The sequence below is a fragment of the Struthio camelus genome, chromosome 2 (assembly GCF_040807025.1).
Source record: "Struthio camelus isolate bStrCam1 chromosome 2, bStrCam1.hap1, whole genome shotgun sequence".
NCBI classification, from domain to species: Eukaryota; Metazoa; Chordata; class Aves; order Struthioniformes; family Struthionidae; genus Struthio; species Struthio camelus.
The window spans coordinates 172,282,893-172,306,458 of NC_090943.1; the positions used below are offsets into that span (position 1 = coordinate 172,282,893).

Consider the following 23,566-nt stretch of genomic DNA (forward strand, 5'->3'; position numbering starts at 1 on the left):
TCACACATACCTCACCTTGTGCGTCCAGCTGGCAAGACCAAAAGTATTAAAAGCCGCAAAACCCTGTGGTTGTTTCAATAGCCTTTGCTGTATTTGGAAGAGCCCTTGCACAAACTTACTGGAAATCCTCTGAAATTCCACATGTTGGACGAAAAGCGGCAGGCGTAGTTCCTGGGAATTTACAATCCGCTCGTTTTCTGGTGACTTGCTGGCCAGATGCTTTTGACACTGATGTGCGTTCCTCAGCCCTTTCCGTCAGGTGAGCATGAGACGAGGCGGAGGTGCGGGAGCTGGGGCCCAGATGAGATTTCATCCTCTCTTGCCCCAGGTTTGTGTCGCCTCGAGCACAGAAGGTTTGCCCTGAGATGCAAGGAGATGCGTTCGGTGCCCTTGCTTGCAAGTTTGAAAAATACGAGGCCAGAAGGAACGACTCATGATTAGATGAAATTTTTGAGCAGGGGGGATAAGAAGTGAGCAAGTGGGTAGTGAGCTTCTGGAATTGCCCTGAGAAGCTGGGGAGACTACTGCGTTTTCAAAAAGGAATTAACCCTTTTATGATAGCTGGACCGTAAATGTTTCCAAAGAGGATGTCCTAGAGGACACATCCTGCCTGTCACCCTGATGCAGGCACTGCAGCTGGGGAGGGTGCCTGAGCACTGCAACAGGTTGGCCAGAGAGGTTGTGGAGCCTCCATCCTTGGAGATACTCAAAAACCATTTGGACACAATCTTGGGTAACGTGCTGTAGGTGACCCTGCTTGAGCAGGGAGGTTGGACTAGATGATCTCGAGGGGGCCCTTCCAACCTCAATCATTCTGTGATTCTGTTCGGGGAGTGCAACGGGAATGGGCTGGGTCACAGGTGGTGGCCAGAGTCATGAGCTCTCCCCAAATAACATCTCTTATCGGCACTGTTTGAGGCAGAGTGCTGGGCTGGAGATGCTGTTGCTCTGACCCAGGAGGGTATTTCTTCCAGATTTTTCCAAAGGATCCATGAAGCCCAGTGAGTAGGGCTGTTGTCTGAACGCTGACACTGTGTATGCAGGGGTGTCTGTAAACTGAACAGTTTTGCCTGTGGGAGCTAAGGCAGTCCTGAAGTCTTTGGTTCCTGAGGAAACCTTCAGAAAAGGTGAGGTGAAGGTGCTGCTCTCCCTCGGGCTCCCACAGCCCTGGGAACTGCCTCGGTGACGCAGTCCTGGGAGGGTATCGCTGCCAGGAGAAGAATCTCTCTGCTGCGATGGAGGGTCTTTCCCTTGCTCAGCCTTATGACTTCCAGGTCATTCTTTCAAAAGCTTGCCTGAAGGAGTCCTTCCGTGAGGTCTTTTCCCACCGTCCTTTCTCTTTTAAGTAAGTTTTAAGGTAGGCCTGTCTGTAGCAGCAGGGCCTTTCTTCAGGAAGCTTCCTGGGCATTAATTCCCTTCCATAAAATTCTGCCAAGGCATCGCCCAATGCAGAGGAGATCCCGTAACCTTGGATCTGGGTTCCACACCGGGGTGAGAGCTGCTACCTTGCTCTTTAGAAGAGACTGGCTATCACGGAAGAGAGGTGCACTTATTCGCGTGCGTTGGAGAAGGAAAAAGGATTAAGCGATTCACCACAGTTCAAGTCATAATTTCAGGGCTCAGAAGTCTCATTAAAATTAGCTTTGACAGAAGCTTAATTTTGTGGCCACTTGCTTGAATAAAATTTTTGAGGTCTATCCTATTAGGAAGATCTGTTTCTTTTCCTTTTTCTTCTTCTGAAGCCAGCATCTGATCTGAGTTTTATTAATGCGAGCGTCTTAATGTGTACGTAGGGTTTTTTAATGCTGCATCTTAGCTGCTCAAAAGGAAGTTATTTCTCCAGATGTTTGCTGTTACTGTTAAGTTCTTATGTGGATCAAATGTCTAGTAACTTGTCGAGTGCATGAATCGCTGTGTGTTTTATGAATGAGTGTGATTATTTGCACTTCCCACAGAGGAGGACTGTTAAGGCAAAAAGACCTTTCCTGTGCACATTAAGCAAACACTGGAGATGTATGAACAATATCTGAAAGTATTACCCTTAGACAAAGACTAATAACTAAATGCACACCTCTTGAGAAGGCATGGAGGGCACGCGTGTGAGACTGCTGGGGAGACGTGAAGTTGAAGCACCTTGGGACCAGCAAGCGACCCTGAGCGTTGCCACGGGTCTGGTGTTAGGCGAGAAGGCACTGCGTAACTGCCATCACGTATCCCCAGGTGTTCTTCTCCGTGATCCTAGAGCAAATGCTTGGGAAAGTTGGGTTGAGGAGGGGGACAAATCTGCCTGAATAGTCAAGGGCCCTTTCTAGAATGCATTTTTCTGCATGTAGATGGCCTGAATAACCCAAAGAGCATCTCCTTTGTGCAGATAAACTAAACATCCTGGGCCTGGCAGAATTCAAAACATGCTGGGCAGGCGAACACGCCAAGTGCCAACTGGGTGTTATATACGAGGTAATCCCAACCCTGCCCTAAAGCACTGCAGGGGTCTAAAATACACAATGACAAGACTGGCATTGGCGAAGAGTGAGGCAACAAGGCGTGGGGAAGGGACACGCTTGGACAAGGGTGGGACAAAACCATGAGATATTTAGGATCTGTCCAGGCATGTCCATGGCCGTGCTTCACAAATAACGTGTATTTAAGGAAGAAGATGATGTTTCCAAGGTTTGAAATGAAGCTGGAGACCACAACCATGAAGGAGGGATAATCTGTTAAACAGCTGATTAATGGCTCAAAACTTGCCACTACCCAAGAGATGAGAGTAGGTGCTGAGCACAGAGCCCAGGCCCAGGGGGACTAAGAGCTCAGCTCTGCCAATGAATCTTTGTTGATCATAAGCTGAAGGAGGCTTTAATAGTGGCATTTGCGAGTCGCGCTCACTGCTGGTAACCTTATTCACCATTACTGTATTGCAGTTCCTCGCCTTCTGGAGTGTTTGAGAAAGAATATGACATTTATCGGGATTACAATGCAGAAGGTCAACTCCTCCACTACAGGTAGCCGAAATTTACCTCCGGGACTGGGGCTGTGGGTCTGAAACGTGGCCTCTGCAGTGGCATGTGGGTTTGGGACAGCCCGCGTGCTATGGGCAGGCCTGTGGGGAAGGGGCAGGGGATGACACACAGATTTGCTTCGCACTCTTCTGATTCTTCCCTCTCCCCCTCCCCCCTCATAATGTGGTTTGTAGCTGTGCTACCACCCTTAAATAAACCTCAAGATATGTTTTGCTGGTTATTTGGAGCAGGGACCGTCATTGCCTTTAAGCAGTGGTCCCAATTTGCATGATGCCAAATAACAGAAACTGCAGCAGGGGAGAAGGAGCCCCTGGGTCAGGGCTGTTTAGTGATGGGGTCACAGCTCAGGTATCCGAGCTCCCAGTCCATGGGGTTTCATTCACCCTCCGGCGTGAGCGGTGGCTTCAAAGCTTTTTTTTTTTTTTTTGTCTGAGCAACGATGACTTGAGATTGTAGCAGATATTCAGTTGCAGGAGTGATTGCTCTGGGTACGTTACAGGGGCTATAAAAATTGGGTTTCAGGCAGAAAGCTGCCTGTTGATACAATGCCACCTGTGCTGCTGTCTCATCACTGCATAGCTGTTTATGTAGGAATTTAACATAACAATTTTCCAATATTTGTTTTTATTTGTCATTAATGAGAAAGCTATTAAAAATTGGAAAGGAGAAATCATCTGGTCTGTGGGTCCACTTGCTGCATGTGGTGTCCTAGAAGACACCACATGGGTCCAAGCAGGACTTGTCTCAGCTGTGCTCCAGCTGCCCATTATTGGACCTGTCGCCTCCGAGTGCTGCTGATCCAGCCCCAGTGTGTGCCATGCTGGGGCTATGGCTTGGAATGGCTTTCCACCCCACAACCAGCTTCTAGGCTCTCTCCTAGGATTTTTGTATTGACTGAAAACAGGTTTGCTAAGAGCACGATTGGACTATCTGTAAAAGCCCTGACTTTCTATTCCATGATGGTTTGTGTTTGTGGCTAGTGAACTGGTACCAAAGCACACCTGAAAGTGTAGTGGCTTCTTGTCCCAGAGGTTTTTGCATGTCTTTGGTGGCTGATGGCTCTTTTTGGGGGCGCAGGTATCCATTCAATGCATCGCTGCAGCAAGCCTGGCTGATTCTGCATAGTCTCCTTAGAGCCCCAGGAGAGGCCAGCCTGGAGATGGGAAGGCCTCCTGAGAAATGAAGTAATCTCTTCCAGCCCTGGGGGTCCAGCTGCTTTGCAGACTCTATTTGTAAGACAGATATGAGCTTTCTCTTCCTGGAACCTACTTTTCAGGTACTCTGTGCTAAGCAAGCTGCCATCTCCAGCTCTCATGGATTTATGTTGCTAGAAGCTGTGATGTCTCGCTTGTCTTTGTTACATTTCTAAACTCCCCTCGCAGAGTGGGCAAAGAGAAGCGGTTCAAATTTACAGATGCTGTGAGCTTTTCACTAGCGCTGTTGTAGGTTAACACCTTGGAAGGAACTGGCTGGTGGTAGCACTCAAGTGGGTCTACACTGGCGAAAATCAAGAGCGGAGTATGTCTGCATCGATCATTAGAGCTAAAGGCCGCTGTGCTGGAACTCCTGGAGGGTGGCTCAGTGCCAGCTCACTGCTTTTGAAACAAGCTTTTTGCCCCCCAAACCCAGGGTGCTGTGAGCTGGGCTGAATTTAGGGTGTCTGAGAGTTTGCTCTTGTTGCGGCCCAGATGGCTCCTTGGCAGCCCTTTCTCAGTGGCCAAAGGATGCGTGGTAGCTGAACTGCCTCATTCTGCCTCGGGGCGTTTGAGAGATGCCCAATTCAGATGCTGCCTGCAAGGACGGAGGTGATGTTGAGGCTGTGCAAACTCAAGGCATTTCAGCAGGGGCCAGGTGTGACTTCCCTGCAGGCCCAGACAGACCTGGCCTTGCATGAGCTCTCCCAACCATGCACGCTCCCAATGCATGGAGCATTGTATCCTCTTACCTGCTGGCAGCATCCAAATTAAACCAGGTGGGAACAGGAATAAATCCCCTGTGCTGGACTCCTCCTAATCCAGGGGTTTTACCAATGCAGACCTGCTAAGGAGACATTGGGCACCTTCTTTGCATGGCTGAGCACTGAGACACTGTGGTATCAACCCTGAAGCCTTCCTCTGTTACACCATATTTATCCCAGTTCCTATCTGTAAGATAGCAGATCTGCTTTGAAACAGCAGAGCTGTGACAAATGCCCACAGTTTTCCTGCTTCTGAGTGAAACAGTGGAAATGCTGGAGAGTTCAGGGCACTCCCAGCTATTGCTCTGCTTTCCGTGTCTTTGCTGGGAGTTAGGATTGGAAACACAATTTGCTTTGCATTCCCTTCTCCGATCTGTTTACTTTTGGAGCCTTAAAGCTCTCCAGGCGCCGCAGAAGGCCTCCTGCCGGGTGACGCGAAGTTCATGGAGTACGCTCGCTTCCTGCCAAATGTTTGGCATTTTGAGTCTTCAGGACAGCGTGGAAGGGTTGCCTGGGAGGTGGTACGTGATGCACGCAGCAGCGTTCACGCTATAACATTTTTGTAGGCTGAACTGGCTCTCTTTCTGTTTTCAGATTAAAGATTTTGTCTGCGGCCAGGCCTGAGCCCGGCAGCGCGTTTCAGGCCGGGTCTGTGCAGCAGCGCAGAGAGGGTGGCACTCGGTATGGTTTGTTCTTATTTACATCATGCTGGTGCCCAGAGCCCTGCTCAGGGGCCAAGATTCCCATCGCGCACAAACACAGCAAAAGCTCGCCCCGAGCTCCGTAATGCGACGGATGAGACAGGAGGGGCTGATGAGGCAGTCTGCGTCAGCCTGGTATGCGGCAATTGCAGTCTCGGTTCAAGACAAACGCAAGTGTCCTGCGTAAAGTCACCCAAAGGCGTTGGCCGTGTGCCATCCTGCTAGCGATTCATCCCCTGTCTGGACAAAACCCTTGATTTGAAGCTTAGTGGTGGGGTGAGGTACTCTTGGCAGGCAGCATTGCAGACATTGGGAGAGGTGGATTAAAAGTCGGCGGAGGGCAGCTTGTGCTGGTGGCCCATCACCTGTTGCAAGCATCTGCTTCCCCATGCCTGCTCTGACTGCCCTGTAATTTAGCTCCTTCCACGGTGGCCTCCCAAGGAACCGGTCTGACTGTTTGGACTCTCAGAATTAACTGCCACTTAAACTAGGGGGTGAAGAACAAGCTTTCTCAGAGAAGGATCAAATGCAGGTGGTGTTGAGAGTTCTGATGTAGCCCTAAGTCAGTAACGCACACGCGGACACCAGCACACTAAACACCCACAAAAAAGCTAGTGTTTCGGTAGGGTCTCTGGGAAGCATCCCCGTAGGATAATAGCATTTGGCATTTCTCCTCTCCTACAGAATTCTCTCCAGGCAGGCAACACGAGCTTGGAGAAAACTGCCTGTTGACAGTGTTTCTCCTAGGCTTCCCCTCTGTGCGCTGGATGAATTTAATACCCTTTTTGCAGGCAGGAACAGTGAAGGGAAGTGATTTGACAGGTCCGGATCCGTTGTTTGGTTTGGAATTGGATTTTGCAGGTGCCTCCTGCTCCTCTGTTTTGCTGGTAGGCATCAAACTTGTTTAATTTGGAGCTGGCAGTGGGAAGGGAGGCTGCATCCAGGGGAGCAGCTGAGCAGAGCTAAGCAAGGTGGAGGGGTTATAGAGACTCGCCAGTCCGCGGCCACAAACAGCACCGAGCCAACAAGGCAGTGGTTCGGCACTGATCGGTTCTGACCCGCTGCCAGCTGGGCTGTTGCACTGAATACGAGCCACGATAAGATACAAGCGAAGCTGTGGGTCTTGGTGCCAGCAGAGCCACCCGCGAGCCGCCTGAAGCCCCCGGCCGCCGGCCCCGCGCGCGCAGCTGCCTCTGGAAGCGGGCAGGGCGCTGCGCCGGACGCAAGCCAGCAGCCCCTCGTGCAGCAGCTGCCTGCGCTTTCTCTCCCTTTTTGAAAGAGGCCTTTTCCAGTAACCAGGCAATTAAAAGATTAAATTTCAATGCGGTTAGCACAAATGACCTGTTTGCATCAACACGTGTTTTGCTACAGGAGATGCCTCCATCGTTCCTACCCCAGCTTTGCTGTCTACAAAAACCCACAGACAGCCCCTTCTGCCCTCCCCCCAATCAGTTCCAGCCAGGATGCTAATTAACGGCTTTGCTTAATTAGCTGAGAGTGGACTTCCTTCTGGAGGAACCAGTCTCAAGTGCCCTCTGTCTGTGGGCTGCCAAGTGAGATGAAGAGAGGAGCTGTTACAGCCTAGGGGTTTTTTTTTAACTGTTTGAGCGCCACACACACACACACACACACACACACACACACACACACACGTGTGACAACCGTGCCTCCCCGGGGCCCTCTTCTGTGTAAGCCGCTCTGGCTCTGGTGGTGAAAAATGAAGACGTAACTTACCGATCCTACCTAGTTTTAACGTTAACCTACCTAGGCTTAACGTTAATGGGGCCAGTGCTAAGGAGAAGGGTGCATGACATGTTCTGAAAATCACCCTGCGTAAAAGTAGCTTGGTTTCAGCTTCCGCAGGGCTTGGCTGGAAACTTTTCCTGAGCATGGTGCACGTCCCAGGCTAGCTGGCAGGATTCCCTTCCACGGCTTAAGGCCTTAGGCGCTTAATGCCTGCACTTCCCCCAGGGCTGGGCTCCCCCAGGTCCTTCAGATCCAGCCATGGTATTCAGTAGCTTCCAAATGCCATTCGTGCAATGATCCTGAAGGCTTCTCAGTCAGGTGGGAGGTCAGGGCTCTGACAGAACAGTCTTCTCTTGTCCTTTCAGACTTCTCCTCTTCTCCAAACCTTGCATTAGTCCCAAAGCCTTGGTAAGTGCAAGATGTCTCCTTTGAAGGACAAGATAAGACATGGGCGGACAGCAAACTAGGCAGAGGAATGGAAAATTAAGTTATATAACAGGGCTGTAGGTCTCTGCAATGGCTGAGGAAGCTTGGTGAGAGTGTCTGTCGCTTGCTCCCGTCTGGGTGTGTGTCCACTTGTGTTTCTGTCCCCTGCCCTCTGACTGGGAAAGGAGGAAGCTGTAGGAGTTGCAGATGGTTGGACAAAGTGTGCGAGCAGGGTGATTTGTGAGGGGACAGCAGGCCTTGAGTGAAGGCCTGAAGGCAAGCGTGAGGAAATGAGCAGCATCGTGGCCAGGTACAGGCGAATAGAGATACAGGAGGCAGCTGATGAAGAAATGTGAGCGGGGTCAAGAATGTTCACAGGCTCCGCAGAGGTCTCCTGGCTTTCACCACGTAGGCTGAGCCAGGTGGTTCTGCAGATGCTGCAGCCTTCAGGAAGATGATGCGTAGCAGAAGGAAGGGTGGCTGGAAGGACCGCTTTCTGTCCATTCCCTTTGGGTGCTGGGGAGTCAAATGTCTGGAGATTGCCCCTCTCAGCACTCGGCTGTTGTGTGCATCTATTCCTCTTGCCTTGTGATCTCTCTGGGGCAATAAACAGCATGTTCTGCAGTGCCAGCGCTAGGTTTGGGTCCAAAGACAGCTTCAGATATCAGCATGCCTCCCTTCACGCTCCAGAGATGTTCCCTGCCTGAACACAGCCTTTGCCCAGAAGCATCCTTCAGCTTGCAGGAACTAGCATGGCTGGAAGGGCCACAGGAACAGAGGGGCTCGTTGCCGTCCTGTACGGGGGGCTATGCAGAGAGAGGTCCTGTGTGGCTGCTTGGGAGACCGCTCTCATGGCAGCTCCTGCTTGACATTGTCTTTGCTGTGGTGCACCTCTGGGGTTCAGCTTCCTGGGTTGCCCCAGGCTCTGCAGTAAGATGCTCAGGAGCTGGCAGGGATTTTCCACCTCCTTGACGGCACTGGGTCAGTGCTCCTAGCCAACAATTGCTATGAGAGATTTTCTAATATAATGAAGATTAGTGGGTGTCATTAAGAGGATGACGTCTTGCTCCGTCTGTCTAGAAGGCGTTTGTAGAGAAGCCCTGCATCCAAATCCCATCAAGAAAGGCAATTACAATAACTGTACTTAACCCTTTCCTCTTTATTCCTTTTCGTTTGTGGTCCCTGGAGCCTAGTTGCTTAATGGCCTCATTTCTCCTCCTATGGCTCTGCTGAGAGAGTTGGACTCTTTGCTAATCTAGGCAGTGGTTTTTGTCAAGAAGTGTTTCCTATGTCTGACAAATCCCAGGCCCCTGCCATTGTCCCGACCCCTGCCAGCATGTCGACTGGAGGTAATTCTTGGCTCTGTTGGTTGAATATGATGCCAGTCAACGGCTGCTTGGGGTGGAGGGCCCAAGGCTGCTAGAACTGATCTTTAGATCAGAGACTTTCAGCTTACTCCACTGAATTTGTCTCCTCTCTCAGCAAGCAGCTGCTCTGCTCCTGTGACCCTCTTTGTCTCTTACTGCCGATCAGTCGGGTACGTTTGTCACAGCTGCCGTGTACTGCGTGCACACGCTTGGGGCTTTATGGCCGTCAGGAAGACACTGAAGCTTCCTGGCAGAGGGAAACACAGCATGTCGGACATGGAGCATGACAGCAAAATGTTAATGACCCTGTTCTTTCATTCTGCACCCTGGGAAGCTGGAGATGCATTTCATGGGCACTTCCTGAGAGCAGAAGAGCTTGATCTTAAAAACGTGCCCTCGCTGCCTCTTGTAAGCACCTCCGCTCTGGGGAGAAACTGGGAGATCTGTTTACTTGAGTATAGACAATGTCAGGCTCTTAGGGACGCCTCCACTTTGGCCTGGCTACTCCGTTAGTGATCTGTAACTCTCAGGTAAGAAGTGCACGCAGAAGTGGTAAGTTGACTGTCCTTCAGCAGGCCCTACAGAACAGCTGGAATAGCTCCTCAGAGGCCTGGGCTCACTGCTGCCTTGTTAGCCCCTGCGTCATTCACCCCTGCTTTCTGCTCCCTTCCATAGTGCTAGCGACTCCCATGCTTCAAAGCCGGGGTAAAACCGCCAATATTGTGCTTTGGAGGTGGAGAATTTGTGGCCAGGTATGGAGCCAGTGTCTGTGCCAGGTGATGTCCATCCCTCCCTGCAACTCTGCCCTCCCGCTCACCTTGGCTTTGTAATGGTTTAGTAAAGAGATTGGATGTCCAACCATCACAGCGCTTCTGTGTGGGCAGGGAGCAGAGAGTCCTGTTCCTGCTGGGGACATGTTGGGAGAAGGGAACAGTAAAAGCTGCATCTGCCTGGGATCCTTGTAGTGCTCTTGGGATGGCCTTCTACAACTCATCCTAGACCTTCTCTGCCAGGAGAGCTTGAGGAGGTCTTTCAATATCTCATGGTCAAGAGGAGTCACTTCATAGCTGACTGGCTAGAAAAGCAAATATGGAAGTGAGGAAAGAATCAGGGGTGGCTCCCAAGAGACCTGGCACCATTTCCTCTCTGTTAGCTCCACAGAGCTTCATGTGGTCTGCCAGGCACCTGAGGTCTAGGATTTGGTTGTATGTCTACTGGGAAAATTCTGTGGCGAGACATGGCTGCAGTTTGCCGTCTTCTTATAGCTATCTTTGTCTCTTGGTTGTCACACTGGTTGTGTTCTCCAGATGTTTCTAGATTCGTTCTCTGGCCACAGGAGTGGCTACTTAGCTCAGTAGTGCCTTCACATGGATGCTGGGAATAGGTTTAATTTCCATTGGGAGCCTACTGGCAAGCAGGTGTGCGAAGCCAGGTAACCATCTTTGGGAGAAGACTTGTTGCAGCTTGGAAGAAGCCTAGGCCAGAGTTAAGGAGGCACCGTAAGAGAGTTGGAGCCCTGTTCCTGCCAGCTGACTGCACACTGAGTTGTACTAACAAAAATGGCCATAGTGCCAGAGAGAAGTTTTTCAGCCCCCTCTCTCCTGCCCTCCAGGCCTTGGGCAATGGTTTGCCACTCTCTGAATTCCTCGGAGCTTTCCAAGGGGCTGCCCGTGCTGCGTGGACACGAGCCAGCCCTTCACCCGGGGCTCAGCAGAGCTGCGGTCTTTGAGCAAAGGCGGCTGTGAGACCACATTCCTCTTAAAACTATGACAAAGACGCACCCGTCTTGAGCATTTGCTGACCTGCAGATGGCTGAGGATGCACCTGCCTGGAGCAGGGTCGTGATGGCTACCCCAGCTGTCTTGCATGCAGCACAATCCAGGACCACGTGCCTTGCTGTTACCAGCTGTCTGGTTTATCTGTCTCCTCATCGTGCTCAGGCTTCAACACTTAGGACTGTGAATTAAGACCACAGCTTAAGACTTTTCTGTAAATAAATGTGTTCATTCCTGATATTTAAAGGTAAATCTGCTGCCTGGTGTCTTTAGAAGTAATGAACAGGCTCAGACCTAATACCAGTGATTCCTTGGAGAGCCTTGCCACAAGATTGGAAACCTGGGTATTACAGCAGAAGTGAAGAGTAGCTCACTGAGCTTGTCACTGCCGGTCTCGGGGCGTCCTGCTGTGGAAGAGCATCCTAGGGCGGGAGCTCTGCTCCAAGCCCTTTACAGCAGGAGCTGGATAAAGCAGCACTCAGCCTGCGTGGCTCCGTAGCCATCTTAAGACTTACCTCACTCTGCAGTAAAAGCCTCCAAGGGGATTGCAGGCTCTTGTCACCAAGCAGCTAAAATGAAAAGTCTGGCTCTCTTACATTCTTGCTTTTGAGGAGCTGGCACTTCATTCCCAAAGGTAAATTGAAGCCCTGACAAGGGAGCTGGGAGCAGCTTCCTCTGAACTGTTGTGCCACACAGCCTTATGCTTTTTCCATGTGCGTGACTCGCACTCAGTCAAACACTGACTTGTAATCTTGCTTTGAAAAATAAATTGCCACCCTCATTCTCTGTGTGAGCTAGCTAACTCGTTTTGAATATGGATATCTCGTGCCCAGGTGACATGATGTGGTATCCCTCTGAGCTGAAGCGGAGATCCGAGCTGAGAGGAACCCAGATACCCAGCTGCTCCTGCTGAAAAGCTGAAAGACTGCTGGCAAACCAGCCGAGCTCCGGCTTCCAGGACCTGTTCTTCAGAGCAAACACGCCACTGAGAGCAGCATTGGGCTGCTCACGCACAAACTGGGGCGGCAGGTCTAGCCGGGCTCCTTAGTCCAAAGCTCTCCTCTTAGAGCTCCTGACTCAGCCTTGCTGCAGCTCAGTAGCAGTCGGCAGCCTCCGACTCACCCATCTCCATGGCTTAGACCCCATGGGTGGAGGTGACCCAGCAGGAGCAACAGTCTGGCACGTCACACATCCGGGCTCATGGGAGAAGGTGGTGATTGGCCTCATCGTGGTCCTTAGTTGGCTGCTCGCTTTGCAGGGCCTGGCCAGATACTCCTGAGGCTGGAGCAGTCGCACTGTTGCCAGAAGAGGGGTATTGCCTGGGGAGAGCTTTGCGGAGGTTGCGCCCGGCTGCAGCCCCAGCCTGGAGGCTCTGTGAGAGCTCGTAGCAGGGATAACTGATTCAGGTTGGAAATACCAAGAGGATCAAGGCTTCAGCTTAGCGTGCCAGTGCGCGGTGAGGGCTGTGCTCCAGCTGGGCCCTGGGTCACGTGAAACCTGCTCGGGATAGGCAAGAGCTAAAAACCACTGTCGTGGGAACTGGTGTCATGCTTACCAAGGCAAATAAAGCAGCTCCACTATTGATCTGCTATTAAACACAGTTTCACCTCTGATCACTTTGTATTTGCAGCTAACTCCACTTAATGGTGGAGTTACTCCACTTTTCTTTGCTACCTTCTCCATGCTCCCTCCTCCTTCTGGAAAAAAATCTTGTCTCGCTTCTGTGGCATTTATGTTTCAAAAAGACTGGCTGCTTGAGGTGATTGGTTTAACCATGCGTCTGAGAAGGGGAGAGCAGCCCTGATGGCCTCCTGGGGGTTCGGCTCCCTGGGAGGCAGCCTGGCCTCCGCGCAAGGCGCCGCGCGCTCTCCTTGGCTGTCGGGATGGGTTTTGCCATTGGCAGACTTTGTGTTTGGTTCCTAATAAGACTAATCCTGGGAAAGCTCGCTGGATCCCAAACTGACAGGACGTGATGGGTGCTGTGGGCCATGTGTAGCAGGTAACCGCAGTTAATGTGGACCCTCAGCAAGGTTACCTCTGTCCTTCAGCAGCCTTTCTACTTTGCAAGCAATTAGTTGCGAGCTGCTGCTCGTCAGCAACAGCCGTCTGAGCTCGTCTCAGCGTTTGCTTGTTGTCTGGAGCCTGCAAAGTCCCTTTGCCTTTGGGTCCTGGGCCTCTGGCGTAGGGTGAGCATGGGGGCTCCCGACCTGTCCGGCACACCGTGCTCCTGCTCAGCGTAGTGTTCAGAAAGTGCTGCCCATTTTGCAAGAAAATGAGTTTTTGTTGTCTCGGCAGTCGGCCGGAGCTGGCAGTGCTCCTTGCTGCCCTCATCGCTGCAGCAACAGGGGGGCTGAAAAACTCTGCGCTGTGACCAGGCTGGGGGAACGGGAAGACTTATCTCCCTCTTGACTGGCTTCAGTTTCTGCTCCTGCTAATTAGAGTGGATGTCATGGGAGCAGCTTTCCCGAGATAGGAAAAGTTAGCAGTGTTTCAGCAGTGAACAGGGGAAATATTTCAAATAGACTTCTGATATTGCAGTTTTGAAGCTTAAAGGGGTCTGATACCATCATCAACAGAAAAGGGGAATTTGATAATCCCAGAAGTTAGCCTTTTCCTTTCATGAAAAAAAAAAAAAAGACTCATCTGGATTTTCTATTTAGCTCAAGGCCAACTTTCACTTAGGCTTGTTTTAGTTTCACTCCAGTGATTCTTCCCCCCGCTTTTTTGACAGTGAGGTTTTTGCTCTGTGTCAACACTTCAGCAGTGTTTTTGGTGGAGAACATGAAATTATCCTATGCAGAGAACCCTTGTGAGACCTCAGATACCTTTGAAACCAAACTTTGCAGTCAATGGAGATGGGCCGAAGATGGGGCTTCAACCTTGTCGTAGCAGTGCCTTTCCCCCCAACGAGACTTAGTTTCCACTAAACCTTGTCTCCAGCGTTGCGTCGAACAAACAATTCTTGTAATCTAAGTGCTGATATTTAGGGGGAAACAGAAAACAGAAGGCAGCAGTGATGCCACCAGATTCCCAGGCCCGTTGCACCTTCCAAGCGTGTTTCTTCTTCAGCCAGGCGATCTTTGCCGGATGCAAGTCACACGGATGCAGCCTGGGAATCACAGAACCACAGAATCATTTAGGTTAGAAGGGACCTCCGGAGATCATCTAGTCCAACCTCCATCACAGAATTGTTTAGGTTGGAAGGGACCTCTGGAGATCATCTAGTCCAGCCTCCCTGCCCCAGCAGGGTCACCTAGAGCATATTGCCCAGGATCGCGTCCAGTCGGGTTTTGAATATCTCCAGGGAAGGAGACTCCACCACCTCTCTGGGCAACCTGTGCCAGTGCTCTGTCACCCTCACAGAGAAGAGGCTGTTTGGGTCATGGAGTTGGGCTGCTGCACCATAGCTCTATCCAGACTAATTAAACCCACTCACGTTGCACCTCTGCTCACCGAACGCAGAGAGGAGAGAGGGAGCGCACTGATTGCAGGCGAGGAGGAGTGAAAGGAAAGGCTCAGAGATGTGTGACAAAACACAAACACAGCCTGGAGGGAGGGGTGTACGAGCCAAACACGCTCCTCGAGAGCCCCGGTTCCCGGGAGCGCCCAGGGTGCCTCTACCAGGGAGGACCAAGGCTCCCGGGTGAGTTTTGGCTTCGGGGTGCTGCGAGTGGGTGATGTTAGGAGGAGGGGTCGTGTCCCGCGTCTTGGCAGGGGTGCTGCTGGGTTTCCACACTGGTTTTACGCCTCGGATACCGGTCGCAGCCTGAGCGCAGCATGGGCCACCTCTGCATTCCTCCCAGGCTTCGCAGGCGGACTTGGCAGTTCCCGCCGGGCTGCTTGGCCGGCCCGTTGCTGGTGCATGAGCCAGGCTGGATTTGTCCACAGCGCCTCTCCTCCACCAGGCTGAAGCCGCTTAGCGTCGCGGAGGTCTTTCCAGGCAAACAGCTGATGCAGGGACTGGGAAGGTCAAGCGCAGCGTTCCCGCTTCTCTCCGAATATGATTCTTCTCATCTTATTGCCAATCGATGCAGACTTCCTCTTCACGCCTGCACTGATTTCTGTAGGAATCGTTTTTGATCGTGCCGGCAGGTTCCAGAAATGAAGTCGAAGGAGCGCAAGGGATTTCCAGGCACGTAGTTAAAGATGGGCACCGAGATCCGGAGCGTACGGGAAGGGTGGGAGAGACCGCCGTGGCGTTAAGGATGTGCTGAGCACAAGCAGCAGCAGCAGATGTGACCCGAGAGGAGCAGGGCTGTGCTAGTGCCCGCGGGGAGCCTGGGTCTCATACAGACGGAGGAAGGAAAGGTGCAGCCGGACGGGTGGACCGGACCCAGGGTTGCAGCAGCATCGTCCTGGGGAGAGGCAAGAAGACTGCAAAAGAGCAAGGAGCAGCTCCAAGGCTGAGGGTAACCTGGCTTACACGGGGTGGGGGGGGTCCTTATCTTCAGTATTCGGGAGAACAAATGTTGCTTACGTTCCTTAAGTTCGCCCTCTGTAGACACTGAGTCCTTTCACTCCTTGTCGCTGTAGCCCGGTGCACGGTCACGCGGGGCCGATCGCCGCCGCCGCCGGGGCCTCGTCGCGCAGCCCGCTGGCGCTTTCAGCCTCCCGGGTTTTCCGAGCTCTTGCCAGGTTCGAAGAATTGTGCGGGGCGGCCGCGGCCTCGTTAAAACGTCAGTACGTGAGCCGGCGCCCCTAATCGCTGCTTCTCGTTTTCCTTAGCGGCGAGCGCCGTGCTCGAGCCGGAATTTGAAATTTCAGGTATGAGCTAAGCGCCGGGGCTATTTATAGCGGCTGTAAGCATACAATTCTGCATTTACAAACTCGTGGGAACGGCAGTATTGCGGATAAAGACCAACAAAGGCTTAAGCCCAGGGGATTTTAGCCCGTTTTCCTCTTCTTTCGTTCAGTTACCGATTTTGTAAAGCGCTCAGTTTTCTGGTGGCTTTTGCGTGACCATAAAGGGTCGAACGTCTTCAGTTACGTATCCGTCACGCAGACAGATAGTTTCCTAGCTGGAAACTTTGGGGAGGCTTCGGGCTGCAACCCAGCCCGCCTCTGGGAGCGGCGTTGTTGAGGGCCGTTCGTAGAAAGCAGGCTGCTTCTTGTCAGCTGCCCACCTTTGCTTGCTCTTCTAAGCCCGTATTAGCGCATGTTCCTGGAACGAGATCGGGCCGTTTGCCAGGTGCATGAAGCCGCGGGGTTTTTCTGGAGCGAACTCATCCGTGACCTAGCGAGGGAGGATGCCGGGCGCGCAGCCGGGGCTCCGCAGCGGGGCGTCCTCCCCGCCGCCCGCAGCGGGCTTTCCCTGCGGCCGCGGTAGCGGCTCCGAGCCCGCAGGAGACCGAGCCAACCGGTGCGGCGCTGCGCCGTCCCGTCCCTGCCCCGGGGACGGGGCCAAGTCGGGCAGGGATCTTGGAGACGTTAAGGTCAGCGCCGTTGTGAGAAGCGGCGCGGAGGAAACGCGCTCCGGCGCCGCTGCCGGGGGAGGAAGGTGAGGAAGAGCGCGGCAGAGCACGGGGCCGGCCGGGGCGCGGAGGGCTCGTCCACGGTGGACGTGGACGCTGATGCATTCGAAGGATGCTGGAAACTGCTGTTCTCTGAATTAACCGTTCCAATTCAAGGGATTTCTCCCTGAGCGGCGAGAAGCCACTTCCTTCTCGAGCTAAGTTATAGCCTTCGTCTGGCAAAGACTGAATAGCGCTAAGACAAGCAAATGTGTCTTTAAGAACTATGTTTATTTAGGCAGATTTTGTGGTAGTGAAAACTCTTACTTCGAAGTAGCTGCTTATAAGTGTCTGTTCCAGGACATAAATTTCACAGCTTTTGTATATTGTTAAATGTTATGTTCCTACTCAGGTCAGAATTTATGAAAAGCGCCGTCGGTGCTGATATCTGAAGGGCAGATTTGCCTCCGGACCAGTGGTTGCTTGAACGCTTTTGAACAGACTTTGAGAAGATCGGCGGCGTTGCTTTATTTCCCAGTAACGGGCTTACCGGCGCCGCTTCCGCGGGGAAGCGCCGCAGCCCTCTTTATCGGAAAGCGAGAGCGCCGCCGTGAAAATAGCTTCATTTAAGCCATCGTGTGAGATCTAGCAGATCTGCGTTTGTTTGTTTGTTTGTTTGTTTTTAAACTGGCCCAATATATGATTTAATGCAACCGTCAGCAGACTCCGTTAAAGGCGTTAGCGGTAGAAACCGTAAACGCGTGAAAGAATTTTGATTTTTCGCGAGTGTTTTTTCGTCAGTGCTTTTAAGGTGACCAGCGCTACGGACGGGTGGTCTTTATTCTCGCCGGCATCAAAATGGCTATATGTAAATGTCTGAGACCGTATACGCCTTGCCCCCGCCGCAGCGGAGATCGGGCCCAGGGCGATGACTCTTTGGTGTCTTTCTTGAGAAAAGGTAATTGAGAGAAACAAGCTGCTTTCTGTGCAGTCGGGGCTGCCGTGAGAGCGCGCAGACCTGAGGCGGGTGGCGCGAGAGCTGTCGCAGAGCCCGAACCGTCTGACTCTCTCGCGTCGGGCATTAACCCCCCCAAAGCCTGCGAGAAGATCGGGGAGCGGGTGCTTAAACAGGCAGGGGGGGGTTGAGAGCTGAAGGCACCTCGAGTGGCTTTTGAAACCAGTCCCACTCTTAAATAAACGGAGTGTTTCAGCCCGTGTAAATCATGCAAATTTGCAAATAAAATTGATTTCGCTGATAGAAGATTAGAGGGATTTGGGAAGGAGTCTGTAATGGGGATTTGCGCGCCGTCTTAACTACAGTCGTCCTGCTGCCTCACTCGCAAGGGAGAAATAGAAAGGAGAACACGTTATCAAGCCAGAGGTAACAAAAATACTTTGGGATCCCCTTGGGGTACGGTGCTGCCGAATTTCGGCTCGGGGCAGCCCCTGAAATGATGGGTAATGGGGTTTTCCGGACGTCCCGTGGCAGCGTCTGAGCTTTGGGACCTGGAGGATTGAGAAAGACGATGCTGGTTGGCACCTGTCGGTGTTTCCAGGTGGCTTCAGGAGTTACGTGCCTCACGTTTAAAGCCGTTGCTAGAGTCCCGGCTTTACGAACGCTCGGAAAAGCTGTGCCCCGGGGCACCGTCTCCTCCGTTGCTCAGTGGCTGCCCAGTTCTGCGCCCTTTGCAGAAAACTGCCGCATCTTGCTTCGAGCAGGGCTTGGCCCTCGGTGCAGCTCGTTCGTCCGTGTAGCAGAATCGTTTTCACTTATTGGAGTAACTGAGCCGCTCTCGGGCACGGTGGCTGCGGAGATTTAGCCACAAAAAGGCCTTTCATGATGTTCCTTTTACAGGCAGAAAATTAAATTTAGTCCGTAGCGATACTTTCTAATGTTTAGCAATAACCTGGGACAGTATGATGGAGCTTTCAGGTTTATTGGTTGATGTTGCTTAATATTCTGATTTAAAGCTCTACCTTAGCCAGATTATTTGATGTGCAGCTCTGCAGACTGGTCCACAGGGCTTTTTATTCCTATGCGCTGTTGCCAGATGCATACGGCTGCCTGAAACGTTAATACCGGCCGCAAATCCAGGAATGAGAGATGCTTTCACCTGGCTCGAGTTAAAATGCCTGGCCTGCGTCTAGGGTGGATGCGGCGTGCGCTGCCTGGCTACGAGCCGGGTGATACGGCTGCAAGCCACGGCCCCGGCGCGGGGAAAAGCTAGCGTTTGCTTGGCCGGCTCCTGCAGGAATTGAGCTCGAGGTTTCTGTCGAGAAACAAAAGGCGGTGTCGTTAAAACGCTCCTAGTTAGCACTCATCGGCTTCCTGCCGGGCTGCCTGATCGCAAAGGCATAGAGGTCTGATGCGCTACACTTAAATAAAATAGCCCAAAAGCGGAGAAGGATGGTGACAGGGGAAGGCAAACGCTTCTGGGTGTCTAGGGGAAGGTGTCCCCGCAGGGTTTTTTTGGCTTTGCCTCCTTACTCGGGCACGTGCTCGCCCCCCGTCCGGGGCTGGCCCGCGATGACCCACTTTGCCTGAGCAGAGGCTCTGCACCGTCGTGCTGAAGCGTTGCAGCTTTGTACAAATTTGGAGATGCCTCGCTCTTTTCCTAAACAGCTTTCTCTGAGGAGGAGAATGGCTGCGTGCCCCAGCCGTCCGCTGGCTTTCCGCGTTCCCGTTCGTGTCATCTCCCTCTGTGCTGAATGTGCAGAATCGGGTGCACGTAGGCGACTTTTGGGATACACCTCCCGTATTATGGCAGCATGCTGCTATTTTTAGCAGCAGCAAAGTAATTTTGGATTCTGCCCACAGAAAGAGGAAGAGATGGTGCAAAGCCAAGGCCTGAAACAGGCTGTTGTCTCTCTCCATGCCAAGAAGGTCCTGCTATACTGAGAGCCCAGCAACCATTTTGACCGTGTTCTTCCATAGGATACTCATTTTTCTAGGGAGTAAAAGCCTTTTATTTTTAGCCTGGATTGTCTTTTTTTTTTTTTTTTTAGCTCATGAACTTTGAAATAACTCATTAATGCTAAAACAGAAATCTGGGAGTGCTAAGAAAAGAAATCCGGGATATGGCTGTAAGCGAAGTGGGTGCATTTAAGCCTGCCCTGCCCAGCAGCCAGCACGTTCACCCGGGGCTGTCGTTGCCTCCTCTCAAAAATGAGCCTGATGACACTACAGATGTTGGAAAGATAATAAACCTGTGCCACGCTGACGAGATAGATTTGCCGAGTATTGTGGGGGCCGAGTATTGTGGAGACCTTCCATGTTTGACTTCCAGGATCTCTGATATCTTTACAGCAATGGCTGTTGATCATTTCTTTGGCACTGTAGCCTTTTATGACTCTTTCTGCCTAGCTCTGAGTTCATATTTAGAAACAACCTAGAGCTTCGAACTCATATCTCTTTTCTTCCCCACCTCTAAAGCAAACGGATGTGGAAGATAAGCTCCTGTGGCGCTGGTCCTCGGTGTCACCTGCTATCCGTCGGAGACCAGGGTGGTTTCTTGCTCTTTATTTTTGCGCTGGGGTCTTTCTAAACCCTGAGATATTTTAAAGGAATAATTCCCAGTGCTGTAGCTCTGTTTACACAGCGCTGAGCGATAGGGAAGTGTTTAATATTCCATCGTCCTTTGCTTTTAAGAGTACCCCTGGACATGCCTGGAGTTTAAATGCCTTGAGTGCGTGTGTGATGGCGAACTCTTGTTACCAATGGGCAAAATGAATGTAAAATACCAAAGAGGTGAACTCAGCCTTTTGTACGTGACAGTAGTCGTCTTCTCCACGACTGCAAACTCATAGGGAATTGCTTGCTAATTACAGATATCGGGGACTGGCTCTGCGTTAGTCTTGGCAGCAAACAATTTTGATCAGTCAAAAAACACTCCATGAGCAAGTGACAGACTGGGGAAGGTGAATGTCAGACATGAGAGAGACAGCAGGGACGTGGACACCCGGCCGGTCTCGGCCTGGAGTAGACGTTGACTGCCTTTGCTCCGAATCATTCAGCTTGTGAGGTCTGGGGGTAGCTCCAGCAGGAAGGAGGTGCTGGAGCCTCCCCTTGCTCCGTTTCTATGACGTGCTGCATATCAGCAGCAAGCTGGTATGTTCTCATCCCAGGTTAAAGGGTTCTCGTTTACTTAGGAAGTCTAATTCTGACCGACTGCGGGAGGTTGGCGCTGGTGCCCGGTGTTTGTGGGCGCTCGAGACTACAGCCAGTTTCCTTACCCTCTGCAGAGAAGGGGTGATCTACAGCGACCATGGTTTAGTGGGCCTCACTCCACTGCAACTGCTGTAATATCGCTTGCCGTTCTGTCGCGTAACACATCTTGCTGTTGGAAGCCCATAGAAAATGCAGGCACGAGCTGTGAAATTTGCTCTGGGTTTGCAAAACGTTCAGAGCTGTGCGTATGGACAGCGTGATAGAGCCCTCTGCTCTAAGGGCCACAAGCCCAGCTCAAATGCAGCTGCCGTGTATGTGAGCTGGTGGGTGGCGAAGCGAGATCCAGGCGGTGGGATGCTGGCGCTGCTCCCAGCAGAAGCCCAGCAGCAAGCGTCCGTGGTGGGACACACTGGTTTCCAGCTCTGCCGAATTACCCTGCCCCGCTCCCGCCATCGGTGTCCATGAGCACAGCAGTTGCTGGCTCTCCCGGTTTCTTCTCCCTTGTCTTAGGAAATTTTGGGTCTCTATTTTAAAAGCAGCGTGTGAATGGAGAATAGTTAGGACCTTTGGTTGGGCAGAAGGAGGACGGGGACAACTGAGGGCTCGCGGGAGCGGGCTGCATCCCTCGAAGGGAAGCTGCTCGGGGAGCTGGCAGTGTTGCACCGTCTATACCCACAGAGGTTTGCTTTCACAATCTCAAAAAAAGGCGTCTCAGCCATTTTAAATGTCAGAAACAAGCCAGGGAGTTTCCTGTACCCCCAGACTGGAGCGGAGGGAGGTTTTTTTTCTGTTTGCTCCTGTGGAGCATGAAGCCAACGTCTGCCCTGTTAGGTGCTCTGAGGTTGGCGTGACTGCTGAGAGTGAAGATCACATGCGGACAACGTGCCCTCCTTCAGTCGCTCCAGGTCCTGCTGTCTCCTCGGGTTTCCGTCCTTTCTGTCTGGCGAGTTCGTGCTTGAAGGTGAACCCCATGCCGGCGCCGCTGTGCTGCTCGGCGTCTGCCCGTTTGCTTGTGCTTCGCCCTGCCTCCTGCCCACGTGCCTGCGTTTCGGGGCAGGAACGGCTTTCTGCTGTGTTTTTGCAGCACTCGGGCCCTGATCGTGGCTTTCTGCTCCCGTGAGCTCCCTCCTTTTCAGGGTCACCTCCTTTTTAATGCCGACGGGGATTTTTCTGTGCCTCTCTCCCTGCGGTGGCCTTTTGGGAGCAGCACAGGGGCCTCTGAACAAAGGGTGGGGAGAAGAAGGCACATCCAAGGCTCGCAGCCTTGGTCTAGAGCAGCGTTTAAAGCATGCCCTTGCTGCAGGTTCCCTGCACGATCATGGGGGCGTCCCTTAGTGCTCCTGGGCTGTATCCTCCTCAAGTTCAGCGAGCATCATTGCTTTCCTTGGCCTAAGTTTTTTGCAGAACTTATACAATAAAGACGAAAAGTGCTCCTCCCAGCCGTACCTTCTCCCGTGTCTTGCGGAGAGCTTGTCTCCAGCCGCTGAGGTTTGCCATGCGGCGGCCAGTCACTAGTGCTGCTCCAGTACTCGTGTCCGTCTTTCTGCCCACAGCCATTCCGTGAGTTACCCAGCTCTGCAGTCTCACCGCTGGCGGAGAGAGCGACTGTAGAGGATCCCCCCGCACGGAGCACGCCAGAGCTCCCGCAAACCGTTGCTGCGTTGTCCGGGGCTGTGGCCATCCACTGTGTTCGTCTTTGGATATGTTACACAGCTGCTTAAAAAGCAGGGTTCTCTGCTTTGAGTTGCATCTTTAATAGAGGTTTCAGCATGAAAGGTGTTCAGACACACAGGGACTCCAGAGCTGCTTGTGGCAAAGAAGAGAGCACGTTTTTTTCTTTTAACATTAGCAGCGGTGAGTGCTGTGACTCTGAATGTTGTGTAATGGGGGAATTTTCATTAATGCTAAGAAGACTTTTTTACCACAGGCCCCAGATTATTAATTGGTGTGTTTGAGGCTATGTTTCTGGATGCAAAGTACAGCTTGCTTCTTTTCCCTGGTGCAGGGCTCCTTGCAGACAGGAGTGCGCCCGTGTCCCCACGCCTGCCAGCCTCCCCGGGAGCAGAGCCCCTTCCCGAGCAGCAGCATGTGCAGTAGCAGCAGAAGAGGCCACTTGCCGTGGAAGTTGGCTAGAAATCCAGGGTTGATTTCCCCTAGATCTGCTGGGCCTCGGCCCCATTTGCCAGCCCTTCTTCCAGTTCCTCGTCTCCAAAATCCAAGTACCCGTCCGTCCTTGCGGCTCCCACAGCTGGCAGTGTACACCAGAGGTGTACGCGCCAAGTGCTGCGGGGATTTGCACAAGCACCGGCTCCGTCTTTGCAAGTGCGCCTCAGGCTTCCAGACCTGCAACGGGACCTGGAGCTTGCTAACGTGCTGGTGGCATGAGGATGCTATCCATGCAGTGGCCTGCAGCCAGCAATATCGGCTGGAGAATATTAAGGGCAGTCCGGCTCCCTGGCATGTAATTATTGCAGTTAGTAACCATGGTGAAAATAAATGAATGTTCTTCGTGGTAGGATAATTGATTAAGTAAGAGGAGCCCTTGGTTAATGTCTGTGCGGCAGCGGGAAGGTGATTCATCGCTGGTGTTCTCCAAGGGGCTGGCGCAGGGGGAGGCCGGGCGCCGCGGCGGGGGCTGCCTGCGCCCCAAACCGCCAGGAGCTGCAGCCCGTCTCGACCCGTAATTCAGTGATTCAGCCATAATTCGGCTTTATAATTCAGCATGGCTTCGTTCTCCCTGGGATAAAGCGGGGAAGCTGTTGCACTGGTGTTGGAGCCTGCATCTGCTGGTTACTTCAGGCGAGTGAAAGGGGTATCAGCTGCATGCTTCCGCGTTGTTCTGACCTGAAACACCAATAACACCAATATTCAGCGATCCCGAGCCTCACTGCTGGCCCTAGGAGTTCGGGTAGCTGGCGACCATGAAGCCAAGCAGTTGGCTGCAAAATATTGAGCC

The 23,566-nt window shown here is 52.4% G+C and overlaps 1 protein-coding gene across 3 annotated transcripts in view; it reads left to right on the forward strand.

Moving 5' to 3' along the window:
- The window catches only part of ARHGAP39 (Rho GTPase activating protein 39), a 175,290-nt gene that overhangs the window by 111,659 nt on the left and 40,065 nt on the right, over window positions 1–23,566 (forward strand). For 2 of the 3 annotated variants that reach the window (XM_068933527.1, XM_068933530.1), the window contains exon 3: window positions 2,922–3,002. The exons of the other annotated variant lie outside the window; for it this stretch is intronic. In XM_068933527.1, coding sequence (XP_068789628.1) covers window positions 2,922–3,002 — 81 coding nt within the window. The remainder of the gene's footprint in view (window positions 1–2,921; window positions 3,003–23,566) is intronic. 3 annotated transcript variants of the gene reach the window in all.